The sequence below is a fragment of the Phyllostomus hastatus genome, unplaced genomic scaffold (genome assembly GCF_019186645.2).
Source record: "Phyllostomus hastatus isolate PE091 unplaced genomic scaffold, TTU_PhHast_1.1 phas_scaffold_1066, whole genome shotgun sequence".
In the NCBI taxonomy this organism is placed as follows: Eukaryota; Metazoa; Chordata; class Mammalia; order Chiroptera; family Phyllostomidae; genus Phyllostomus; species Phyllostomus hastatus.
Genome location: NW_025334004.1, coordinates 12,992,972 through 13,013,842, shown reverse-complemented (window position 1 = coordinate 13,013,842; position 20,871 = coordinate 12,992,972). Strand labels below are relative to the sequence as shown.

The 20,871-nt window shown below is 47.2% G+C and overlaps 1 protein-coding gene across 10 annotated transcripts in view; it reads left to right on the top strand.

The window, feature by feature from the left end:
* The window catches only part of SEC31B (SEC31 homolog B, COPII coat complex component), a 32,997-nt gene extending 13,512 nt beyond the window's left edge, over window positions 1-19,485 (top strand). For 9 of the 10 annotated variants that reach the window (XM_045854435.1, XM_045854434.1, XM_045854432.1 and 6 more), the window contains 19 exons: window positions 507-606; window positions 736-897; window positions 1,441-1,575; window positions 3,920-4,150; window positions 5,635-5,709; window positions 5,979-6,077; window positions 6,435-6,534; window positions 7,052-7,230; window positions 7,500-7,626; window positions 8,008-8,153; window positions 8,871-9,044; window positions 9,527-9,688; window positions 15,383-15,560; window positions 15,977-16,291; window positions 16,544-16,602; window positions 17,031-17,177; window positions 17,461-17,571; window positions 18,040-18,111; window positions 18,343-19,485. In XM_045854435.1, the coding sequence (XP_045710391.1) occupies window positions 507-606; window positions 736-897; window positions 1,441-1,575; window positions 3,920-4,150; window positions 5,635-5,709; window positions 5,979-6,077; window positions 6,435-6,534; window positions 7,052-7,230; window positions 7,500-7,626; window positions 8,008-8,153; window positions 8,871-9,044; window positions 9,527-9,688; window positions 15,383-15,560; window positions 15,977-16,291; window positions 16,544-16,602; window positions 17,031-17,177; window positions 17,461-17,571; window positions 18,040-18,111; window positions 18,343-18,522 (2,752 nt within the window). In that variant the 3' untranslated portion in view covers window positions 18,523-19,485. The remainder of the gene's footprint in view (window positions 1-506; window positions 607-735; window positions 898-1,440; window positions 1,576-3,919; window positions 4,151-5,634; window positions 5,710-5,978; window positions 6,078-6,434; window positions 6,535-7,051; window positions 7,231-7,499; window positions 7,627-8,007; window positions 8,154-8,870; window positions 9,045-9,526; window positions 9,689-15,382; window positions 15,561-15,976; window positions 16,292-16,543; window positions 16,603-17,030; window positions 17,178-17,460; window positions 17,572-18,039; window positions 18,112-18,342) is intronic. The other variant, XM_045854436.1, reaches the window with a different exon arrangement.
* The last annotated feature ends 1,386 nt before the right edge of the window (window positions 19,486-20,871 follow it).

Here is a 20,871-nt window from a genome sequence, read left to right as displayed (position 1 = left end):
CTCCTTAAAGAAGGAGCCTTGATTCCTGTCTGTCCCACACGCAGGCCTGCACCTGAGCTGAGCTCATGGGCTTGCAGCAGAGAAAGCAGCCCCACGGCTGGTTCTTTCTGATGAAAAGGCCGTGTTGCCTTTATACCTCCTTGGGGCTTTTCACAGTTAGGTCCTCACTTCCCTCCTGAGCTAAAAGCACCCATAGCGATGGGTGCTTCTCTGATCCTTGCTGATTCATAGTCCCTACTCTACAACCAGGGTGAAAAAGCAGGCCAGCCTGCAGTGACCTATGGGAGGCAGAGTGATACGGTACGCAGTGCACAGGCTCTGGGAATGAACTTGGGTTCTGGCTGCTTGACTGCTGAAAGTTTCTTAATTTTTCAAAGCCTCATTTTCCTCATTTGTAAAATGAAATCAGGCTGCTCATTTTGTAGGGATGAGATTTATCAGAGATATGTAAAATACCCTACTCATAGTAGGCATTCAGCAAATGCTAGTTCCCCCTTCCTTTTTAGGGGTATCTTGTCAGTGTCGTGGAGCCAGGCTGATGCTGAGCTGCTGCTCAGTAGTGCCAAGGACAACCAGGTGTTGTGCTGGAACCTGGGGAGCAGCGAGGTAGGCTGGCGCTTGTGTGGGCGTGCTGGATGGGAGACGAGGGGGTGGGGGAAACCCAGTGACGCCTGTGTGTTCCGGGATGGTTCACCTGTGTCAGAGCTTCCCTGATGGTGTGTTCCCCCGCATTAGGTGGTGTACAGGCTGCCGGCACAGAGCAGCTGGTGCTTTGATGTGCAGTGGTGCCCTCGGGACCCCCCAGTGTTCTCTGCTGCCTCCTTTGACGGCTGGATCAGTTTGTACTCTGTCATGGGTAGGAGCTGGGAGGTCCAGCAGATGAGACAGGCTGACAAGGTTTGAAGGGCTTAGTGGAGAATGCTGGAGGGGAGGGGCTCTCTCTGTTTAGGGGTGAGAGCAGGACACCTGGCCTGGGGAGAAGTGGGGACTGTTGAAGAGTGGGAGGGCGGGGCCCTAGGTTGGGGAGGGCGGTACCTTTGCTCCAGTGCCCATCGTCCTGAGAGGTTGTCAGTTCCTGCCACAATGCAAAGGAGACCTTCCCCTCGACTTTTGTTCTCGGATGTTCCCTGTGGCATTTCAGGGACATTGGACCTCCATACTGGGGCCATGATTTTGGAAGTCTGAGCTGTCGTCTTTCCTTCTCTCCTATAGATCCATCTTATGGCACACTCCTCTGTAGACCTTAGAAGCAGTAGGCTTTCCAAAAGCCTACTTCGTGGGAATCCCCCGGTTGCTGTTAGTCCCGTGGAATGTGGGAATCTGGCCTTTGTGGGGCAGATTGGGTGTCTCAAGGATTCCTCCCAAAACGGAGTTTGTAGGTGGAGTTCCTGGCTAGGTCACCACTTCAGGCTAGTGATGCAGGTCTCCTTTTGCCCCCAGATCTCTTCTTCCTTCAGCAGAGGCCAGCCTCTCCCACCATTGCAGGTGCCTGAGCAGGTAGCCCAAGCATCACTGATACCTCCTCTGAAGAAAGCTCCCAAATGGATGAGAAGGCCAGCAGGCGTTTCATTTGCTGTAAGTGTAGTGTGTGTATATGTGTGTGGTTGTGTGTGTGAGTGCTTGTGAAGCCTGCCATGTGCCCAGCATGGAGCTATGTTCTGTGGGAGATATTTTTTCATCTCCCTGTGTCTCAGATCAGATCCCACTTCACTGCTCAAGCAGAGTGTTCACTACTATAGCTTCCCTCTCTCCCCCTTCACCTGCTTGGGGTGCCAATCCCACATCAAAGGAACTGATTGCTTTAGAGCTCCCAGTTGTGCAGAACTGCCTGAGATTCCACCTGATTTTTCTCTAACCTTTACAGGTCTGGACTGGTAGTGAGTCCAGCTATGCAAGGGTTAGAATACAAAGCAGGAAAGATAAAAAAAAAAATGTAGATTTCATCCTGTCACTCCTCTGCTCAAAACCTTTGACCCAAAATGTACACAGAGCCCCATTTATGAGTACCTTTCCATCTTTTATTCCTACCCTATTCTCACGAGTTTTCTAGGATCCAAATAAATATGAATCCCTTCTGTTCCATGAATAACTCCCTAACTCTGCCACCTCCGTCTGGAGCCCACCCTTCAGCTTCGCTCTGAGGCCACCGAATCCTGCTACAGCCTTTCAGGGTGCCTCGTGAGGCCTGTCTTTACCCCTAATCAAACTTACCCTCTCTTCTGTAATCTCACAGATTCACACCGGTAATGATACATCCTAACTGTACTGAAGTTATTTGTATGCGTGTCTCAAGACCCCACTAAGTAATAGATTCCTTGAGGATAGGGACCACATCTTGTTCATTTTTATCTCTAAAGCAGTGCTTCTCAAACCTTAATGTGAATGCAAATCATCTAGGGATCTTACTAAAATTCAAATTCTGGGTCATTTGTTTTGGGATAGGGCTCAAGGTCTGCTTTCCCAACAAGCTCCCCGGTGAAGTCCTTGCTGCTGGTCTGAGGAGTAGCAGGGCGCTAACATATCAACACCTAGCCCAGTGCTTTAAAGTTAGGTTTGAATTAAAAGCTGGTGCATGAAAGAAGAGGCTCTTGTTTTTAAAGCCAATCGTTTTATTGGGGAGGTAAGACCAACACAGTCAGGAGGCAGTGAGGTGAAGGATTCTAAGGTCAAGAGGCTTAAATTCTTAATATTGATCTGTCGCTTATCAGCTGGGAACCTTGGGCAAGTCACTTAACTGAGGCCTTCAGTGTTCTTACCTATCTGTAAAACGGAGTTAGTTATACCTGCCCAGCTTACTGACGTGAATGTTGAATAAGAACATAAGTAAGCACCTTGTCAAACTGTCCAGTACCACACCAACCCAAATTAAGCTGGTTGTGTTTAGCACTACCTGAAGTGTAGACTTGGTGTTGTAGGGGTCCGTAGAAGAGTTCTGCCTGGGGAAGTTCATTAGGGAGGGGCCTTAGGAAGGGACATGGTGAATGGCCGGGGAATACAACGAGAGTTATCAACTTCGGCTGCAACTGGAATAACCTGAAGAATTTTAAAAATACTGATGCCTAGTCCTACCCCCAGAGATTCTGATTTTATTGTTTGGGGTACAGCCTGGCAACTCTGAGCAGCTCCCTAGGTGACTTTAATATGGAGCCAAGGTGGGGAACTGCTGGAGTGAGGGGTCTTTTCTAAGCCCCGTGACTGTGCTGAGTGCTTCATATGAAATACCTAACTTGGAGAGAAGGATGCTCACGTTGAGGCCCTCACATGGAGGTGAGGGCACAGAAGCAGGAATGCAGCAGGCCGTTGGGGGATGCGGACCGATCACATAAATGAGCAGGGAGAGAGGTCCTGCAGAGGGACCTGGTCATGAGTTTGGAGGATTTTGTGCGCAACAGGCGGAGGAGCTCCAGGTCTCTCCCATGGCCTCGCGGAATCATTTCAAACTCCTGAGCAGCAACAAGCACAGGGTGTCGGTCTAATGCTTGGATTGGGGGAGGAAAAAACCTAGAGGCTAGCAACCTATTCCAGCAATCTAGGTGTGCTAGCACAGGGCATGAGACAGAGGGGCCTGCATGAGGGACATTGAACAAGAAGAGGTAAGACTTTGTTGCTGCTTGGCTGTGGTGGGGGTAGAGACTGATGATGCCCAGGCGTTTGGTCCCTGGAGGAAGGACAGGCGAGGAGAAGATGAGTATCATGTGCTAAAATTTTAAGCCAATGGTGCTAAAAATGCAGAGGTGGTTTTGGTATGGGGGCCCATTTGCTACTCATTTCCTGATCTTATCCCACCCTCCAGTAGATCCCTTATTATTGATTTCCTATTCTAGGATTGGCCAGTAGATAGCCTTTCCTGTGACCCTGACTTGCTGTTCATTTTTAACTTGAAGGCATGACCTGTGCCCTTCTTGTTTTTCCTTACCAGTTTGGGGGGAAGCTGGTTACCTTTGGCCTTCCTAGCACCTCTGCCCATCAGGTGCCACAGCCTTGCCTCCACCTCGTCTTCATCAGTCAAGTCACCACAGAATCTGAATTCCTGATGCGGTCAGCTGAGCTGCAGGAGGCCCTGGGATCCGGAAATCTCCTCAATTATTGTCAAAACAAGATCCAGCGAGCGTCACAGCAAAGCGAAAAGATGCTTTGGCAGTTCCTAATGGTAGGAAGCCTGAAGGATGGATGCTCAGAAGTGTTTCCCCAAAGCTGGGTACTCTAGCCTCTGTCAACTCCGGGAGACGCATAACCACACTCTGACCCAGGTTTCAGAGGCCCCAACCCCTGTTAGGTTTTTTCCTACACAACAATCACCCTCTGGGCACAAAATCTTCATCCTTTACCAGAAGCTTAAAGGCTATTTGCGGCTAGGCAAGCTGATGAGTACAAGTGGCATTTGCCCTTTTTGCTACTATTGCTTATGTTCTGGGTACTTTACCAGAGCCAAGGTGAAGGCTTTCACAGGCCATGCCAAAGGGCAGATAAGGTAATGGGAAGGGAGAAGAAGGGAAGGAAAAGGAAAGGAAGGGAAGAAGATTAGCTGAAAGAGTATACTATCGTAAGAAGGCTTTGCATTTGTTTCAAGCAACCCGAAGCCAGTCATTGTGGTGGGACTCGGGGCTCAAGCCTTGCTCTGTTCTGGAGGCATGGCTTCCGTTCTGGTGCTAATTTCAAGTTGCTTACGACACCAGGAGGAGCACTATAGCTGTCAAAGGAAATGAGCAAATGAGAGGAGAGGGATACAGAAGAAAGAGAAATACCTGAGTGGACAGGCAGTGAGAGGGTTATCCAGACCTTTGGGATTGTAGAGAAGAATGCAGAAGGAACAGGGCCTTGTCCTGGGGATCTGAGAAGGACTTGGGGTCTGTGCTTCAGACAGAGTAGAACTTAATGAAGGTAGACACCAGGAATCTGGGAAGGAGAAAAGGATTTGAAAAAGGTCAACTGTAGGGCCGGATTTGGCCTCGGGCCTTGTGTTTGCCACCTGCTTCTAGAGTCTCTGCAAGGGACCGCTCAGTTACAAGAATCCTTGCAATCAGGGAAGCCCAGAGCATGGTGTCCATGCCAATTATTTATAGTTTATGTAGTTCAAGCCCAAATACAATTTACCAGTCACATGCAATGTTGCCTAGAAACATAACTAACATTTTTTTTTAAGATTTTATTTATTTACTTTTAGGGAGGGAAGGGAGGAAGAGAGAGAGAGAGAGAGAGAGAGAGAAACATCAATGTGCGGTTGCTGGGGGTTATGGCCTGCAACCCAGAAATGTACCCTGGCTGGGAATCGAACCTGGGACACTTTGGTTCCCAGCCCACGCTCAATCCACTGAGCTACGCCAGCCAGGGCCATAACTAACATTTTACTCTAATCAGGTTACCAGGGTAATAGATCTAGGAAGTCAACTGAAGGTTCAGTTCTCATGCAGAAGGGAGGAAGGGTTTTGTTAACACTAAGCCCACAGCCCAGCAGAATTCAGATCTGAGGAGAAAAAGGGAGAGATGGCGTTGGCTTAGTAGGCCACTTCTGGCCTCTGGTTCTATAGTTACAAAGAACTATATTTGAGGGTACGCTGGCACAGATGTCCTGTTTTAGCGTGAGAGGCTTAATCACATTCATTTAATGGAGCCTTCTGTGTTCTCTGGTTCCAGGTGACCTTGGAGCAAGACTCCAGAATGAAATTCCTAAAGCTGTTAGGATACAGTAAAGATGAGCTTCAGAAGAAGGTAAGCTGCTTTGACATCAGAATCATGTCCTTAATATGCAGAGAAGAAGAGAATCCTGTCAGTGAAAAATGTCTCAGAATACCCCTTCCTGGGCTTCATTAATGCATATACACACATCGGACCTCCTGGAGTTGGACTCTTTCCCAAGAAAACAGCTCAAGGATCTTGGAGAGTCTAGTTGGTAGGGTTTGGAGGTGGCAAGAAAGCATACTGCTTATTTGTTTGCCCTTGTCCTGGGGAGAGTCGTACTCATAGGTCTCTCCCTGCAGGTGGCCACTTGGTTGAAGAGCAACTCAGGGCTGGGTGAGAGCCCTCAGCCCAAGGGGGACGACCTCAGCAGTCGCAGACAACAGACCTTCCACAGCCAGGTGTGGCAGGGGCCCAGCCAGCCAGACCTACCATAGCTCAGGAGACCTGCTTTGAGGGAATTTTCCCCTTCCTGGCCCCTCGCTTTGCTCTCATGAAGTGCTCTGCTTCCATAGAAGTCTTGAGACTCCTTCTTCTCTTAGAACCACAATGAGACACAGAGTCCATAAGCTTCTGGTCTGGGAGTGGAGCTGTGTTTTAACCATGAACTAGAGCCCTTCCCAAACCTTACCTGTTTATTCTTTTAGCTTCACCCATTAAGGGCCAAATATAGTAGAGCCTCCAGACAGCACTACTAAGGCAGCTCTCTGTCTTCCCAGTTCATTTCCTAAGTAGCCACCTCTGCACTTCCTGTACAGGCCTCCAAACACACCACAGAGGAAGCCTCTGCCTCCTCAACCTTCTTTGATGAGCTGGTCCCTCAGAACATGACTCCCTGGGAGATCTCCATCACAGAAGGTACTGTGACCCTGAGGGAGGGGACCCTCTGCATGGGAGTAGGTGGGCTCTGAGTTCTCAGACTTGAGGACACTTCCGTCTTGTCCCCTGCCTCCTGCCTCCCTCCCGCCATCACAGATGCTGGGTGGTCAGTCACTGGTTGGAGCACTCTCTGACTTTCATGGATATGTCGTTCCTGTGGAAGGCCATCTACCAAGATATTTTTTCATTCCCTTTGTGTTCTTGCTTTAGGGAACTGTGACCCCTTTCTTGCTGAGCAGTCACACATCACACCCGTGATGCTGCCACATGAGTCTCTCCCTCACCTTGGGTTCTCTCCTTAGAGACTTACCATTGGACCTGGGTGCCCCAGGACACCCCACTACATTTGGTTGTTGAGGAATGAAACTTGGGAATTTGTCTGGGGAAAGGGAGGCTGAGTGACACAGATGCAGGTGTGCTGTGGGCTCCGCGGGGGACAGGCAGCATCGGTCGGAGGGCAGGCGGGCTGATGTGGAGGGGACGCCTCTGCCTGCAGATGCGGATGGGCTGCTGAGCCAGGCTCTCCTGCTCGGTGAACTGGGCCCTGCTGTGGAGCTGTGTCTGAAGGAAGAACGCTTTGCTGATGCCATTATCTTGGCCCAGGCTGGGGGTGCAGATCTACTGAAGAAAACACAGGAACGCTACTTGGCCAAGAAGAAAACCAGAATCTCCTTGGTAACTGCCCACCATGCAGGAGGAGAGGAGGGGATTACTTGGACCTTGTCAGGTGGATAAATGCCCACACCTTAGGACTGGGGTACTGAGGATCTGCCAAACTCTTTCTCTTCCCACTTCAACCACCCTGACCTCACCCTGACCCCCAGTCAGTGGTCTAACAGGAAGCCTGCTCATAAGTGGCTTTTCTAGCACATTCCTGTGCATGACTCCTGCTGCCTGTGCTGGGTGGGTGGTTGATGGCCTCCTTTCTTCTCTGCCCATTCCAGCTGCTCGCCTGTGTTATACGGAAGAACTGGAGGGATATGGTGTGCTCCTGTAGCCTGCAGAACTGGAGAGAGGCACTGGCCTTGCTGCTGACATACTCAGGGCCAGAGAAATTTCCTGAGCTCTGTGGTAGGTGGCCCTAGGCTTTAGGATGGAGTGGTGTGACTCCAGGGTGGAGTCAGTAGACGTGCTGATGAAGGAAGCGGAAGAGAAGCCCCCGCTCTGGGAGGCTGGGCTATGTTATCAGAGCCGAGCTCTGGTTCAGCGAGTGGGCAAGGACTTACAGTGCATGCCTCTCCTTTCATTTGTTGCCCTGTTTCACTTTTTCTTGTCATGTCTTGAGGCAAAAGCTTTGTCCTTCACTATAGAGAAGGGTGAGCTTCAGTATTGTCCAAAGCCACTGTGACTACTTGTCCCATAGCTCATAATCCTCTACCCATTTCCAGATAGGAACAGGAGGGAGGAGCAAAGGGAAGCTGTGACATTAAAGAAGTTTCCATCTCTCTGCAGACATGCTGGGTGCTCGCATGGAGCAGGAGGGCAGCAGGGCACTCACCTCCGAAGCCAGACTCTGTTATGTGTGCTCAGGGAATGTGGAGCGGCTGGTGGAGTGCTGGGCAAAATCCCGCCAGGCTTCATCCCCCATGGCTCTACAGGTACCCCTTCTCTGCAGGTCCCCTGTCCCTCGTTCCAGGCCCTTGGGAGAGGCCAGTGGTGGGGATGTGCAGGGACATCAGAGTGAATCTGCTATGTATCCAGGCTGGGGTCAGGGTATTAGGGAAGAGAGATGGGCCCTTAATGTCTGAGACCTTCTCCCAGGAATGAGCTATATCACCTCCTTCCTTCCTTCTCAGTCAGGGAGACTTAGCAGCAGCTACTTAGTTATTAAGTTCATAATGCTTTCCTACTTCAGATTTGGTTATACAGGTTTATTCTATATTTGAGTATTGTGAGCCTGAGCCTTCTATTAACTGCTGTAAAAATTCTATGGATCTAAATTGTACAGACATTGTGCAGGTGACTAGAGAATGTGGGGGTCACGGACTCATGGGGAGACAAGGTCACACATAAAATAATAGTATGACTGGGCCTGAAAGTGCTGATATACTACCAGCAAAAATGGTAAAAAAAAGCAAAAAAAGGAGGTAGAGATGTACGAGAACCTAGACCCCAATGGCCCCACTTGAGCCCAATGCTAACAGCTTGAGAAGTGAGGCCCTTCTTCACCTGTCGTGTCTCCAGTATATCATCTTTCCTGGCTGTGGCCAGGTACCCTCCTACCCACACTGGGAAGTCCCTGGGTGAGCTGCCTGGGCTTGGAGAGCAGGATGTCCTTTGAAGAAGGCTGACCACCCTCATCCCTGTCCCCTTAGGACTTGATGGAGAAGGTGATGGTCCTAAACAAGAGCCTGGAGCTAATGCAGAGTCCTGCTGGCATGAGCCCAGGCCCTGCCACCACCTACCGGGTCACTCAGTATGCCAACCTCCTGGCAGCCCAGGGCAACCTGGCCACTGCCATGAGCTACCTACCCAGTGACTGTGCTCAGGTGAGTGTGGCCATGTGGAAAGAGCAAACTGTTTCATTCAATCATCTAACACTGGCTGAGCACCCCATGGTAAGTGCTGAAGTTCCCGGGATGAATAAGATCTAGTCCCTCAGGAAGCTCACAGTCTCTTGGGGGGAGATCAGATGTTACCAACTCATAGTGCCATAACAGGAGCTTATATTAAGCACACTGGGACTCCAGGGAAGGGGCCTGTTTTGCCCGCAGAAGTCAAGGTAGGTTTCTGAATGATTAAAATTGTTGAAGAGAAGAAGCAGCTTACCAGCAGACGTAGGGTGATCTAGGCAAAGAGAACAGCAAAGGGAGGCTTGGCAGGGGTTAGGGATCTTTGAGTCGTCTCAGGTGGCTAGAGTGTAGAGGGTCCGCTGAAGTTTGAATGCTCTCTGAGGCCAGGCTTGTAAGAGAGGATGTTTGCTTGTTTTAATTTTACTTAACTCAGTTCTTCTTTATTATGACTTTTATAGCCACAAATTCAGCAGCTGAGAGATCGGCTTTTTCATGCCCAGGGTGCTGATGTCGTGGGCCAACAGTCTCCTCCTTTCCCCTTTCCCCAAGTCATTGTGGGACCTACCCCCCACTCTAAAGAGACATCGTCTTGCAAATTGGGATTCCAGCCTTCTCACCAGGTAACACCTTGTTTGTTCATTTATTTGTTCATCCATTAAAAAATAGTCATTAGTATCTACCACGTGTCAGGCATGGTTCTAGGCACTTGGAATAAATTAGTAAACAGAAATGATGGAAACTCCTGACTTCGTAAAGCACAGATGCAGGTGTTTTTCTAATGATTATTTATTGAACAACTGCTAGGCTCTTAGGCACACAAACCATGATCCTTGCCCTTAATTAGCTCAGTCTAGTGGAAGATACATAAAAAATCCAATAAAATTTATAAAGGCTATAATTGCTGTATGGTGAGGTGTCATGGGGTTACTTACACACAAGAAAGCAGTTTTCTCTGGTAGGTGGGAAGTTTGGGGAGTATTTCAGAGTGAGTATGATGTGTGGTCTTAGTCTTGAAGGTTAAAAGTTACTTAGGCAAAGGAAGGGTAGGTGAAAGCTGTTTTGGGCAGAAGGAATAGCATGTGCCAAAGCATTGAACGGACAGTAAGAGAAGCCTGTGTGAGGAGCTACTGACATTTTAATGGGGCTGCAAAACAGGGCCTTGTGGCAGTGGAGCGTGCTTAGATGAAGCTGGCGTAACAGGAGTTAGACCAGGAAGGACCTGGCAGCCTGAGCTAAAGAGCTTAGACTTGACCCTGAAACTGAGAGCAGTCAGGAGCTATTGAGTAGTCGTATGCAGGGGAATGACTAGCTCTGTGTTGAGAAAGGGTAGGGTTGGAGGCAGTTAGGAGGCTATGTAGCAAGACATGGTGAGAATGTGAAATAACCTGAAGCTGGAGAGTGAGGTTGCATTTGAGATACTTAGTAGGGAGAATTGACAGAAATTGGCAATAGTTTAGGGGAGTGTGTGAAGTGGGGGGACTAGTCCCCAGGTTCCTGGCCCCTAGGTCTGTCCAGATGGGTAGTGTGGTGTAAACTTGTGATACTAGGAGCCAACTGGAGAGGCTGGGGAACAAAATCCAATGAGACTGTAAATAGCGGTATCAGGCAGAAGAAGCTCTGATGATCGATTCATCCTGTCCCACCATCAATTCCAAGACCCTTTCTTCCCTCCCCCTTCTTCTTACTTCCTCCTCTCCCTTATTTTCTTCTTTCTCCATCTGTTTTTCTATTTTGAAATAATTATAGAGTCATAGGAAGACACAAACAAATGTACTGGTAAGTCTCATGCATCCCAGCTCCACCCTACCCCACACCACCGTCCCGCAGCAACCACTGTGCAATAACAAAACCAAGAAATTGACATAGTATAACCCATAGATTCACATTTTAGATTCGGATTTCACCAGTTTTACATGTACTTGTGTGTGTGTGTGTGTGTGTGTGTGTGTGTGTGTGTGATTATGTAAGAATTTGTCTTTTCATCTTTTTAACAGGGTCCTTCACAAAGCAAAGATTTTTCATTATATAGGGTCCAATTTATTGTTTTCCTTCTATGGGTCTTGTTATTTGTGTCAAGTCCAAGAACTCTTTGCATAGTCCTAGGTCCCTGAACTTTCTCTTATGTTCTTTTTAGAAGTTTTATAGTTTTACATTTAAGTTCATGTTACTTTGAGTTACTGTCTATGAAAAGAATGAAGTTTAAGTTAAGCTTTATTTTCTTGCCAGTGGGTTTCCATTCATGGAAAAAGTTGTTCCTCCTCCATTGAATTGATTTTGCACCCTTGTAAAAAATGAATTGGGAATATTCATATGGATTTATTCCTCAGTTCTCTGTTCTGTTCCATTGATCTATGGGTTTATCCCTCTGCCAATACCACCCTGTCTGATCACTACCTCTGTATAGTACACCTTGACGTGAGGAAGAGCAATTCCTCCACTTTATTTTTTTTTTCTCAAAATTTCTTTGTGTATTCTAGGACCTTGCCCTTCCCACATATATTGTAGAATAAGCTTGTCTATGCCTACAAAGAAACTTGCTAAAATTTTGACAGGAATTATATCAAAACTGTAAAATAATGTAAGGAAAATTGATGTCTTCACTATGCTGAGTCTTCTCATCCATGAACATGGTATGTCTCTCCAACGCTGTCTCTGTCAGCATTTTATAATTTTCATCTGTTCAAATTAATGAACAGATCCTGACATGTTTTGTTCATTTCAAACCTAAGTACAGCCATACCTCAGTACTCAGAGGCTTCAGACCTCATCAGACCTGGTACATGTCATATTTTGACGAGAAAACAATGTTTCAGCACTCAGTGCCAAGCTAGTTCGGCACTTGCCTGGGGCTCGCTAGAACTTGTATGAGTCACAGTGCGGCCCCACAAGGGGAAATTTCTTATGGGAAAAAATTCGTTTGGTACTCAATCAGTTTCGGCACTCGCTGTGAGTTCTGGAACTAATTAATGATGAGTACTGAGGCACCACTGCCTTTAATTTTTTTCTTGAGCAATTTAAAATCCCATGATACTGCATTTTTAATTTTGGTTTTCACCGTTCATTTTCACTATATACAAATGTAGTTGATGTGTGTGTGTGTGTGTGTGTGTGTGTGTGTGTTCTTCTTGTATCCTGTGACATTTTAGTGTTCACTGATGAGTTTCCTGAATAGTTCTGATGAGTTTCATTTAATAGTTCTAGTTTTTTTGTGGATTCCTTGGGATTTTCTATGTAGACAGTCATGTTGTCTGCAAATAGTTTTCTTTCTTTTTCTATTCTCCCTAACCTGTATGCCTTTAATTTCTTTCTCTTGCCTTATTGTAGTACTAAAATAAGAATGGTAAGAATGAACATTCTTGTCTTGTTTCCAGTTTTAAGAGGAAAATATTCAATCTTCCACCATTAAGCACAATGTTAGCTGTTGTTTTTGAACACATTCTTTTTTTCATCTGTGAGTATGTTTTATTTAACCAAATATATTAAGTTGTTATCTTCTCAACAAGAAGTCAAAAACATATTTGTGAGGTATTTTGCATCTTTTTCTCTGCTAGTCTTCCATGTCAATTGTAATTTTATATGTATGCAGTCTTTATGAGGCTGAGGAGATTCCCGTCTAACCCTGGCATGCTGAGTCATGAGTCAGCATTGAATTTTGTCAGGTTTTTTTTCTGCATCATTTTATGTAATCAAGTGATTTTTTTCTTTAACCTGTTGTTAGGGTGAATTACACTGATTGATTTTTAAATATACTGAACTAGCCTTGCATGACTGGGAATAAATCCCACTTGATTGTGGTATATTATTTTTTAATATACATTGTTGGATTTGATTTGCTTAAATTTTGCTGAGGACTTTTGTGTCTGAGTTTATGAGAAATTTTGGCCTGTAATTGTATTGTATGCTGTCTTGGATGTTGGTATCACAGTAGTACTGACCTCATGAAATGAGTTAGGAAATGTCTCTTATGTTTTCTGAAAGGTATTGTGTAAACTTTGTGTTCATTCTTTGATGGTTGGTAAAACTCTCCAGTGATACCATCTAGGCCTAGGGATTTATTTTTGGGAGATCTTTTTAATTACAAATTTCATTCCTTTAATAGTTGTAGAACTATTTGTTATCTATTTAATTTTGACTGAGTTTTAGTAGTTTGTAGTTCTTAAGGAATTGACCCTTTTTTTCCTAAATTGTCAAATTTATGAATGTAAAGTTATTTTTGTAGTATTCCTTTATTATCCTTTTAATGGCTTCAGGGTCTGTTGTAATATTCCCTGTTTCATCCCTGATCTTTTTTTTTTAAGATTTTATTTATTTATTTTTAGAGAGGGAAGGGAGGGAGAAAGAGAGAGAAACATCAATGTGTGGTTGCTGGGGACCGTGGGCTGCAACCCAGGCATGTGCCCTGACTGGGAATAGAACCTGCTATTTTGGTTCGCAGCCCACACTCAATCCACTGAGCTACGCCAGCCAGGGCTCCCTGATCTTTTAAAAAAAAATTAAGTTTATTGAGGTGACATTGTTTAATAAAATTACATAGGTTTCAAGTGCACATTTTTGTAATATATCATCTGTACATTGCACTGTATTTACCACCCAAAGTCATATCTCTTTTTGTCACTATATCTTTGACCCCTCTGACTTTTTACTACCCCCCTCCCCACACACATTCCATTTTCCCTCTGGTAACCACAATACTATTTTCTGTGTCTATGAGTCTTTGTTTGTCTTTAAAAAAATTTTTACATTGATTTAGGGAGAAATGGGTAGGGGAAGAGAGAGAGCGAGTGCTCAAGACATCATTTTGTTGATCCACTTATTTATATATACATTCATGGGTTGCTTCTTGTATGTGCCCTGACTGGGTATCAGACCTGCAGCCTTGGCATATTGGGGTGATGCTCTAACCAACTGAGCTACACAGCCAGGGTGTTTGTTTGTCTTGTTTGTTTATTTGTTGCTTTTGGTTTTACATCCCACATATGAGTGAAATCATATGGTTCTTGACGTTGTTTCATCTGATTTATTTTGCTAAGCATGGTGTTCTCCATATCCATTTTTGTTTTTGCAAATGGTAGTGTTTCATCTTTTCTTACGGCTCAGTAGTATTCCATTGTGCATATGCACCACATCTTCTCTGTCGGATAATCTGTCCAAGGAGACTTTGGTGGTTTTCATGTCTTGGCCACTGTGAATAATGCTGCAGTGAAAATGCACGCATCTCTACAAATAAATGTTTTTAAATTTTAGGGTGTTGCTGGGTCATGTGGTAACTCTATTCTTAATTTTTTGAGGAACCTCCATATTGTTTTCTGTACTGGCTGCACCCATTTACATCCCCGCCAGCAGTGAGTGAGGGCTCCTTTTGTCCACAGCCTCTCCAGCACTTGCCATTACTGCCTTATTGATAACAGCCACTCTTAACAGGTGTGAGGTGTTATCTCATTGTAGTTTCAATTTGCATTTCCCTAGTAGCTAGTGAAGTTGAACATCCTTGCATGTATCTCTTGGCCATTTGTATGTCTTCTTGGGAAAAGTGTCTGTTCAGGTCCTCTGGTCATTTTTAAATTGGGTTGTTTGGGTTTTTGTTATTGAGTTGTATGAATTCTTTATATATTTTGGATGTTAACCCCTTATCAAAGGTGTCATTAGCAAATATCTTCTTGTGTTCAGTTAGTTGCCTTTTTGTTTGTTGACAGTTTTCTCTTTCCATACAGAAGCTTTTGAGTGTAATATAGTCTCATTCCCCTTATTTTTGCTTTTACTTCCCTTGATTTTGAGGTCAAATTAATAAAATCCTGCCTAAGACCAAGGTCCATAAGGTCTATGTTTTCTTCTATGTAATTTATTGCTTCAGGTCTTATATTTAGGGTTTTCATCCATTGTGTATGGTTACAAACAGCAATCTGGTTTCTTCTTTTGCCTGTGACTTTGCAATTTTCCCTGCACCATTTGTTGGAGAGGCCTTTTTCCCCTTGTATATTTTTTATTTCTTCATCAAAAATTATTTGCCTACATACATGTGGGTTTATTTCTTGGCTCTCAATTCTGTTCCATTGGTCTCTGTGTCATGGACAATACCATTCTGTTTTGATTATTGTTACTTTGTAGTATAATTTGAAGTCTGGGCTCAGAGATGACTGATCTTGGTGACTTGTGTCTTCTCTGTCAGTTTTTATAGAGATTTATCAACTTTGGGTTTTGTTTTTTTTTTTTGAAGAACTAGCTTTTGTTTCATTTTTTTTTCAATACCTTTTCTATTTGTAGTTGCTTACCTTTTTTTCCCCTTTGCAAGTGCTAATCCTTTTTTTCCTTCACAGGTTCCCACTCCATCTACAAGGCCAAGGATTTTCACACCTCAGTCATCACTAGTGATGCCCCTGGCACTGTCCTGTCCTGGCCCTTATCAAGGCTCCAGAATGCAGAATGTACGAGACTACAGGGCACCTGAGCCCCAGGTAGCCCAGCCTTTAACCTTGGGCCCTGGGGTAAGGCCTGGTAAGTGAGTGAGTGATCTGTGTAGGCAGAACAGAGAGGAAGACGATTAGCACGGCCAGCATGGATTTGGGAGGCAGCATACATGTTAGTGGGGGGAGCTTGGGATTTGAAGTCAGAATTCCCAGAACTCTCACTTACTGGCTTTATACCTGTGGGCAATACACTGTTTTAAAAAATAAGAGTAGTTGTTCTGTTGGTTATTTCAACTCCATAGCACTATTTTGAGAGTCAAATAAGGAATACAGTTTAAAGTACTTTGTTTGTGGTAGATCGCCATACACAGGTATTAGTTCATCATTTATTATTGTTATTATGTTTTTACAAATTATTATTGCTACCTATTCCCCCCTCATATGCTTTGAGTCTCTCCCAAATTGAAATTTGGTGACAAATGACTTGTTTTTGTTCTACTTCAGCTTTACCTCAGCCACAGCTGTTAAGAGGGCAGAGGGCACAAGCTTCTAACCCCGTGGGATTCCCTGCAACGTGGCCTCTTCCTGGGCCCCCTCCGCCCACGGCACCCTCTGGAATCATGCAGCCTGGCTCTGTCTGCCTGCCTGAGGCTGCTCGACTGCTCCCTTTCCTTCCTGTGAGACCCCCAGGTCTCGGCCCTGTGAGCTCCCAGGCCCCAGCCCCTCCTGTCAGCTTCCCTGCAGCACACCTTCCGTGGGGACCAGGTGCTCCGTGCTCTAGCACCGTCCAGACCACTGGCATCCTGACCCCTCAGCCAGGTCAGTCTTCTTCCCGTGGCTTTCCTTTTCCTAGTCATTGTCGGCCTCTCCTCCCCACTACCACCTTGGGAGTCTCTTCCTCAAGCCAATGAACTGGGGCCTTTGGGCTGGAGAATGTCAACTGAGAGTGTGGCTGGTCTTCAGAGGGTGGTGTGGTGGCTTCCAGCTAAAATAATTTTGATGGGCTTCAGACTAAGAACTTCCAATGTTCCTGACCATGCCCCTAAATACCTTTATCTTTGTATTATACAGGACCTCAAGATCCCTTGACAAATGCTCCAGCTCCCAGGGCAAGCCTCCAGAGGAGACAAGTCAGTGCAACCTCCTGCCCACCCCTGCACACATTTACCAGCCACCCGCATTCTAGTTCCTAACAGGGTTCAGCCTGTCCTTCCCATTCTCAGGCAGGCATTCTGCCCTCTCTTTTCACACTCACTCATCTCCCCTCGCCCCCCGCCTTTCCTTCTTACCTATACACGGTGGGGCAAAAGTAGGTTTACAGTTGTGAGTATGCAAAACACAATTCTTATATTATTATTTACTAATTATTGTCTTATTTTCCGTATGAACAACTGTAAACCTACTTCTGCCCCTCCCTGTGTACATCAGTCTTCCCATTTCCTGGTTTCCTACTCACTGTTCTGTCCCCTGCTCACTCATAATCCCTGCCACGCTCCCAAACCAGGGCCTGGGGAGTCTCTCAGCTTAGACTCGTGTGCCTCTCTTTTTCTGTCTTTAGGTGCCAGAGACATTTATGTCCCCAGCACCAATTACTGCTCCAGTTATGAGCCTCACTTCGGAGCCAGTAGGGATCCTTTCCTCACAGGCCCCTGTCCCCGGTGCGGGTCATGCTGCCCCTGGAGCACCAGGAGAACTCGGCCTGCAGGTGACAATGTGTTCCCTTCCCCTTGGAGACTTTCCCACCCTCCTTGGGTATAGAAGAGCAGGGGGCTTGGTAGATGGGCCTCATTCCTAAAGGTGGAGTCCGATTATGAGCTGGGGAATAGAGGGGGGGGCAGGCACCAAAAGTCCTTACTGTAGAGGGTGCCCCTCCCCGACTCTGTCATGCTCTGGCAAGAACCGTGTATTGCTGAGTCACTGCGGACCAGTCCTTAGGGGAACTATGAGAAGGACAGCTTGCCTATCCTGTCTCTCCACTCATTCCTCAGCAACAGCCACCAGAGAAGATGGACAGGAAGGACCTGCCCCCAGAACATCAGTGCTTGAAAACCAGCTTCGAGGCACTTCTACAGCGCTGCTTCCAGTCTGCCACTGACTTAGTAAGTCTGGACCTTTGCCGTGGTGCCCTCCTCACACGCTTAGCTGGTTCCAGGACCCCTAGCTCCGGGTCAGCTCTTTATGTGACTGTTTTCTCACTGTCCCTTAACATGTTGTCTGTATCTTATACTTATTTGATGTCCATGCAGGGCGAGGGAGGGGGTGAGCTTGTCTGGTCTGAAGTCCAGCTCCTTGGCAGCAGGACTCAGCAGCATGGAGACTCAGCACTTGGAGAGGCAGCAGGGAATACTGGAAGGAGGGTCAGACCAGGAGTTAGGAAACTTCCTGCTATTCATTCACTGGCTGTGTCAGCTTGAGCAAGTCACTTACCCTCTTCAGGCCTCTAATTCCTCCTCCGAAATGAGAGAAGCAGCCTTAAGCCACTCTAGCTCTAATCTACTGTGATCCTTTATAACCCTGGGTAGTGTGAGGCTTAGGGGCAGAATCAGAATCCATTTTCCTCCCTGCAGAAGACCAGACGGAAGCTGGAGGAGGCTGCCCAACGTCTTGAATGTCTATATGAGAAGCTCTGCAAGGGGACGGTAAGTACACTCAGTGGTGCTCCTCTGTCCCTTGCCCTTCCACCATCACCCACGGCCAAAGGGAGCTTGAGTGTCCCCTCCCCTTGTGTCTCACCAACCTGGGTTTCCCACAGAATACCAATCCACCTTCCCTGGACAGGGCTCCAGACTGAAGTCCTCCTTTATTCTTTCCATGCTGCTAGGGTAGGGGCTGGTTTGGGCTCACTAACCTAAGGGCCAATCCCTCCACAGCTCTCGCCTCATGTCCTGGCTGGGCTCCACGAGGTTGCCCGATGTGTGGATGCAGGAAGCTTTGAGCAGGGCCTTGCAGTGCATGCCCAGGTGGTGGGCTGCAGCCGCTTCAGCGAGGTCTCCAGCTTTATGCCTGTTCTGAAGGCTGTTCTCACCATTGCTCATAAGCTGCACGTCTAAGCCAGGCAGCCTCCGGAACCAGGAGGTCACTTCTATTGTTACTCAACTCTTCTCCCTGCAGAAAAGGGAATTTCGGAACAGATTCTTCATTTTTCCCAGCCCTCTTTCTTGCTGCTGGGTATGTGATGCTGTGGGCTTGGCTCCAAACCTGCAGCGTGCCTGCTTTCTACCCCTGTGTGCCTGGCCCTCTGGGGTCTGCCCAAGGCCTGCTCAGCCTCTGGGGCAGGGCACAGAGCCGCTCTGCACTTCCCCTATGCTGTACTCTGACAAGACCCAGGGCAGGGTATCTTCTCCCTTGGAGAGACTCTGTTTAAGTAGCTTCTGGGAGGGTGAGCAGGAGCCAAGTCTACCTCTGCAATACCCATCTTTTAGGTCTTTTGTTTTTCTCCTTCTGTGGGTTATGAGCCTGACTTTACCTGCTACTTGCCTCTGACTTCGTCTTTCTCTGAGCCCCACAGGCTGGAGTAGAGTTGACTGTTCATCCTTTGAACAAGTCATGAACCCGAGGGAAGGGTGCTGAGCATAACCAAGAGAAGGAACTTTGGCTCTTGTCAGAAGGAAGATCTCATCTGCCAGCATTATTAAGAGTGGGTGAGGTCAGGTGGAAGGTAGAAGGGGTGCACTGCCTTTTGCTGGGAGCTGTCCGAGCCTATGAGATAGGAGCAGAGGGACCACTGCCTATGGGGAATGGCCCCTCACTTGACCCGTCTGAGCCCTGTTCTGAGTCAGGGGTCCAAGGCCCTAGACCGTTGGTTCTGTGAGGGTAAGCCCGGCTCTGGAATAGGTACCACATTAACAAAAGACTCTCTTTTAGCACTGCTCCTCAAGGGTTGGAGGCTCTTGTCCCACTCAGCCCCCACATGTCTCAAGGCTGCCTCCTCTGGCTGCACTTTCAGGGCTGGATGCTGCATTGAAGCACTGATGTACTTAATGTGCAATAAAGCTATTGATTTGGTTTCCTCAGTCATCTCCTGATAATTGTCTCCTGGGTCCTATTTTGCTCTTAACCTCTCTTCCTAATCCTCTTTGTTCTTGTTTCCTGTACCCCAATAAAGCAGGGGAGAGGCTTGGGGACAGATTCGGAGGGAAGGAAGCTGAAGAAAGGAGGGTGTCACTGAAATAGACTCTCCTCCCAGCATTCGCGGCCACTCTGCTGTGTGTGTCTATCCGTGCCTGACAGTCAGCCCCAGGGTTTTCCCCACACCACTTCAGGGCCTCACTCAGCAGCACAAAGGGGCTGGGTGTGAAGCCCGGGGTGCTACCTCTAATCCTGTTGTAGATCCCATCATGTCTGCGGGGCTGGATGTGTGTGTTTGAGAGGAAGGGATTGTTAGGCAGTATTTGTTTGTAAAGCCACTTGCTCTTCAGATAATACTTGCACTAACTTCTATTGATGAAGCAGTGTGAGCCCCAGCAAAGTCCTTTCCCAAAGTGTCTTTGAAGCCAAGAGCCCATTGAAGGGAAGAAAGGCCGGGAGAGGGGATTAGTTTGTTCAGCAGCTGTGAATTTCAGTGGGAGGTTGATGAACTCCGAAGTCTTTGTTTAAGTTAAAGGGGGGGAGAAAAAAGCCACTGTTGGAGCGAGAGCCCCACTTGGGGCCCTGAACTAACACAAGGAGGAGTCTGAGCTGCAGGGAGCTGTGTACTGACTGCGAAGACTTTTCCCAAACACTTTCGGAAAAGGTGTTGTGAGAAGAGAAGGGGGCGGGGAGGGGGATTAGCATGTGAAATGAAGTTTTCATTGACTCCGGTGGGGGTAGAAGGCTATTTTAAAGGCATTTTGTTCTCTTATTTTCTCTTCTTGAGCTCTTTAGAGATATTGTTTTGCTAAGGCAGGCTTTCTTCCCCCTTCTTTCCAGTCTGTGGACTGCCTCTATGGGAGCCAACATAAATATTTCTCCTCCAGGAATGTGGGTTAATTAAAAGGAAATGAATGACTGGAAGCATCCAATCCAGACCCACAATAGGCGAGCGCCCTGCCCTGCCCTCCCCTCCCACCAGCACCAGCACCACCGGCACCGAGCACGACCCTGTCTCAGTCTTCACCCTGACCTGCTGTAGGGCCAGTTGAGGCTGGGATTCTTTTCAAGAAAAGAAAGCCCCGCTTGTATGCAGGCTTACAAGCCAGGGACTGGACGGAGACAGTGTTCTGCACCCCCCCCCCCCGCCCCCAGTGTCCTTGTCACTTCTCAGGACCTCCCTCTGCTTCTGTCCCCCTACAGAGCACACAAGAGGAGGGAGCAGCCTGGGTTTCACTGTGCACCCCCTAGTAACTTACTAGTTGGTGGAATGAGCCAGACATCTTTCTCAGCATCAGTTTATGAAACAAAAGTTTTGAGTAGCTGACCTG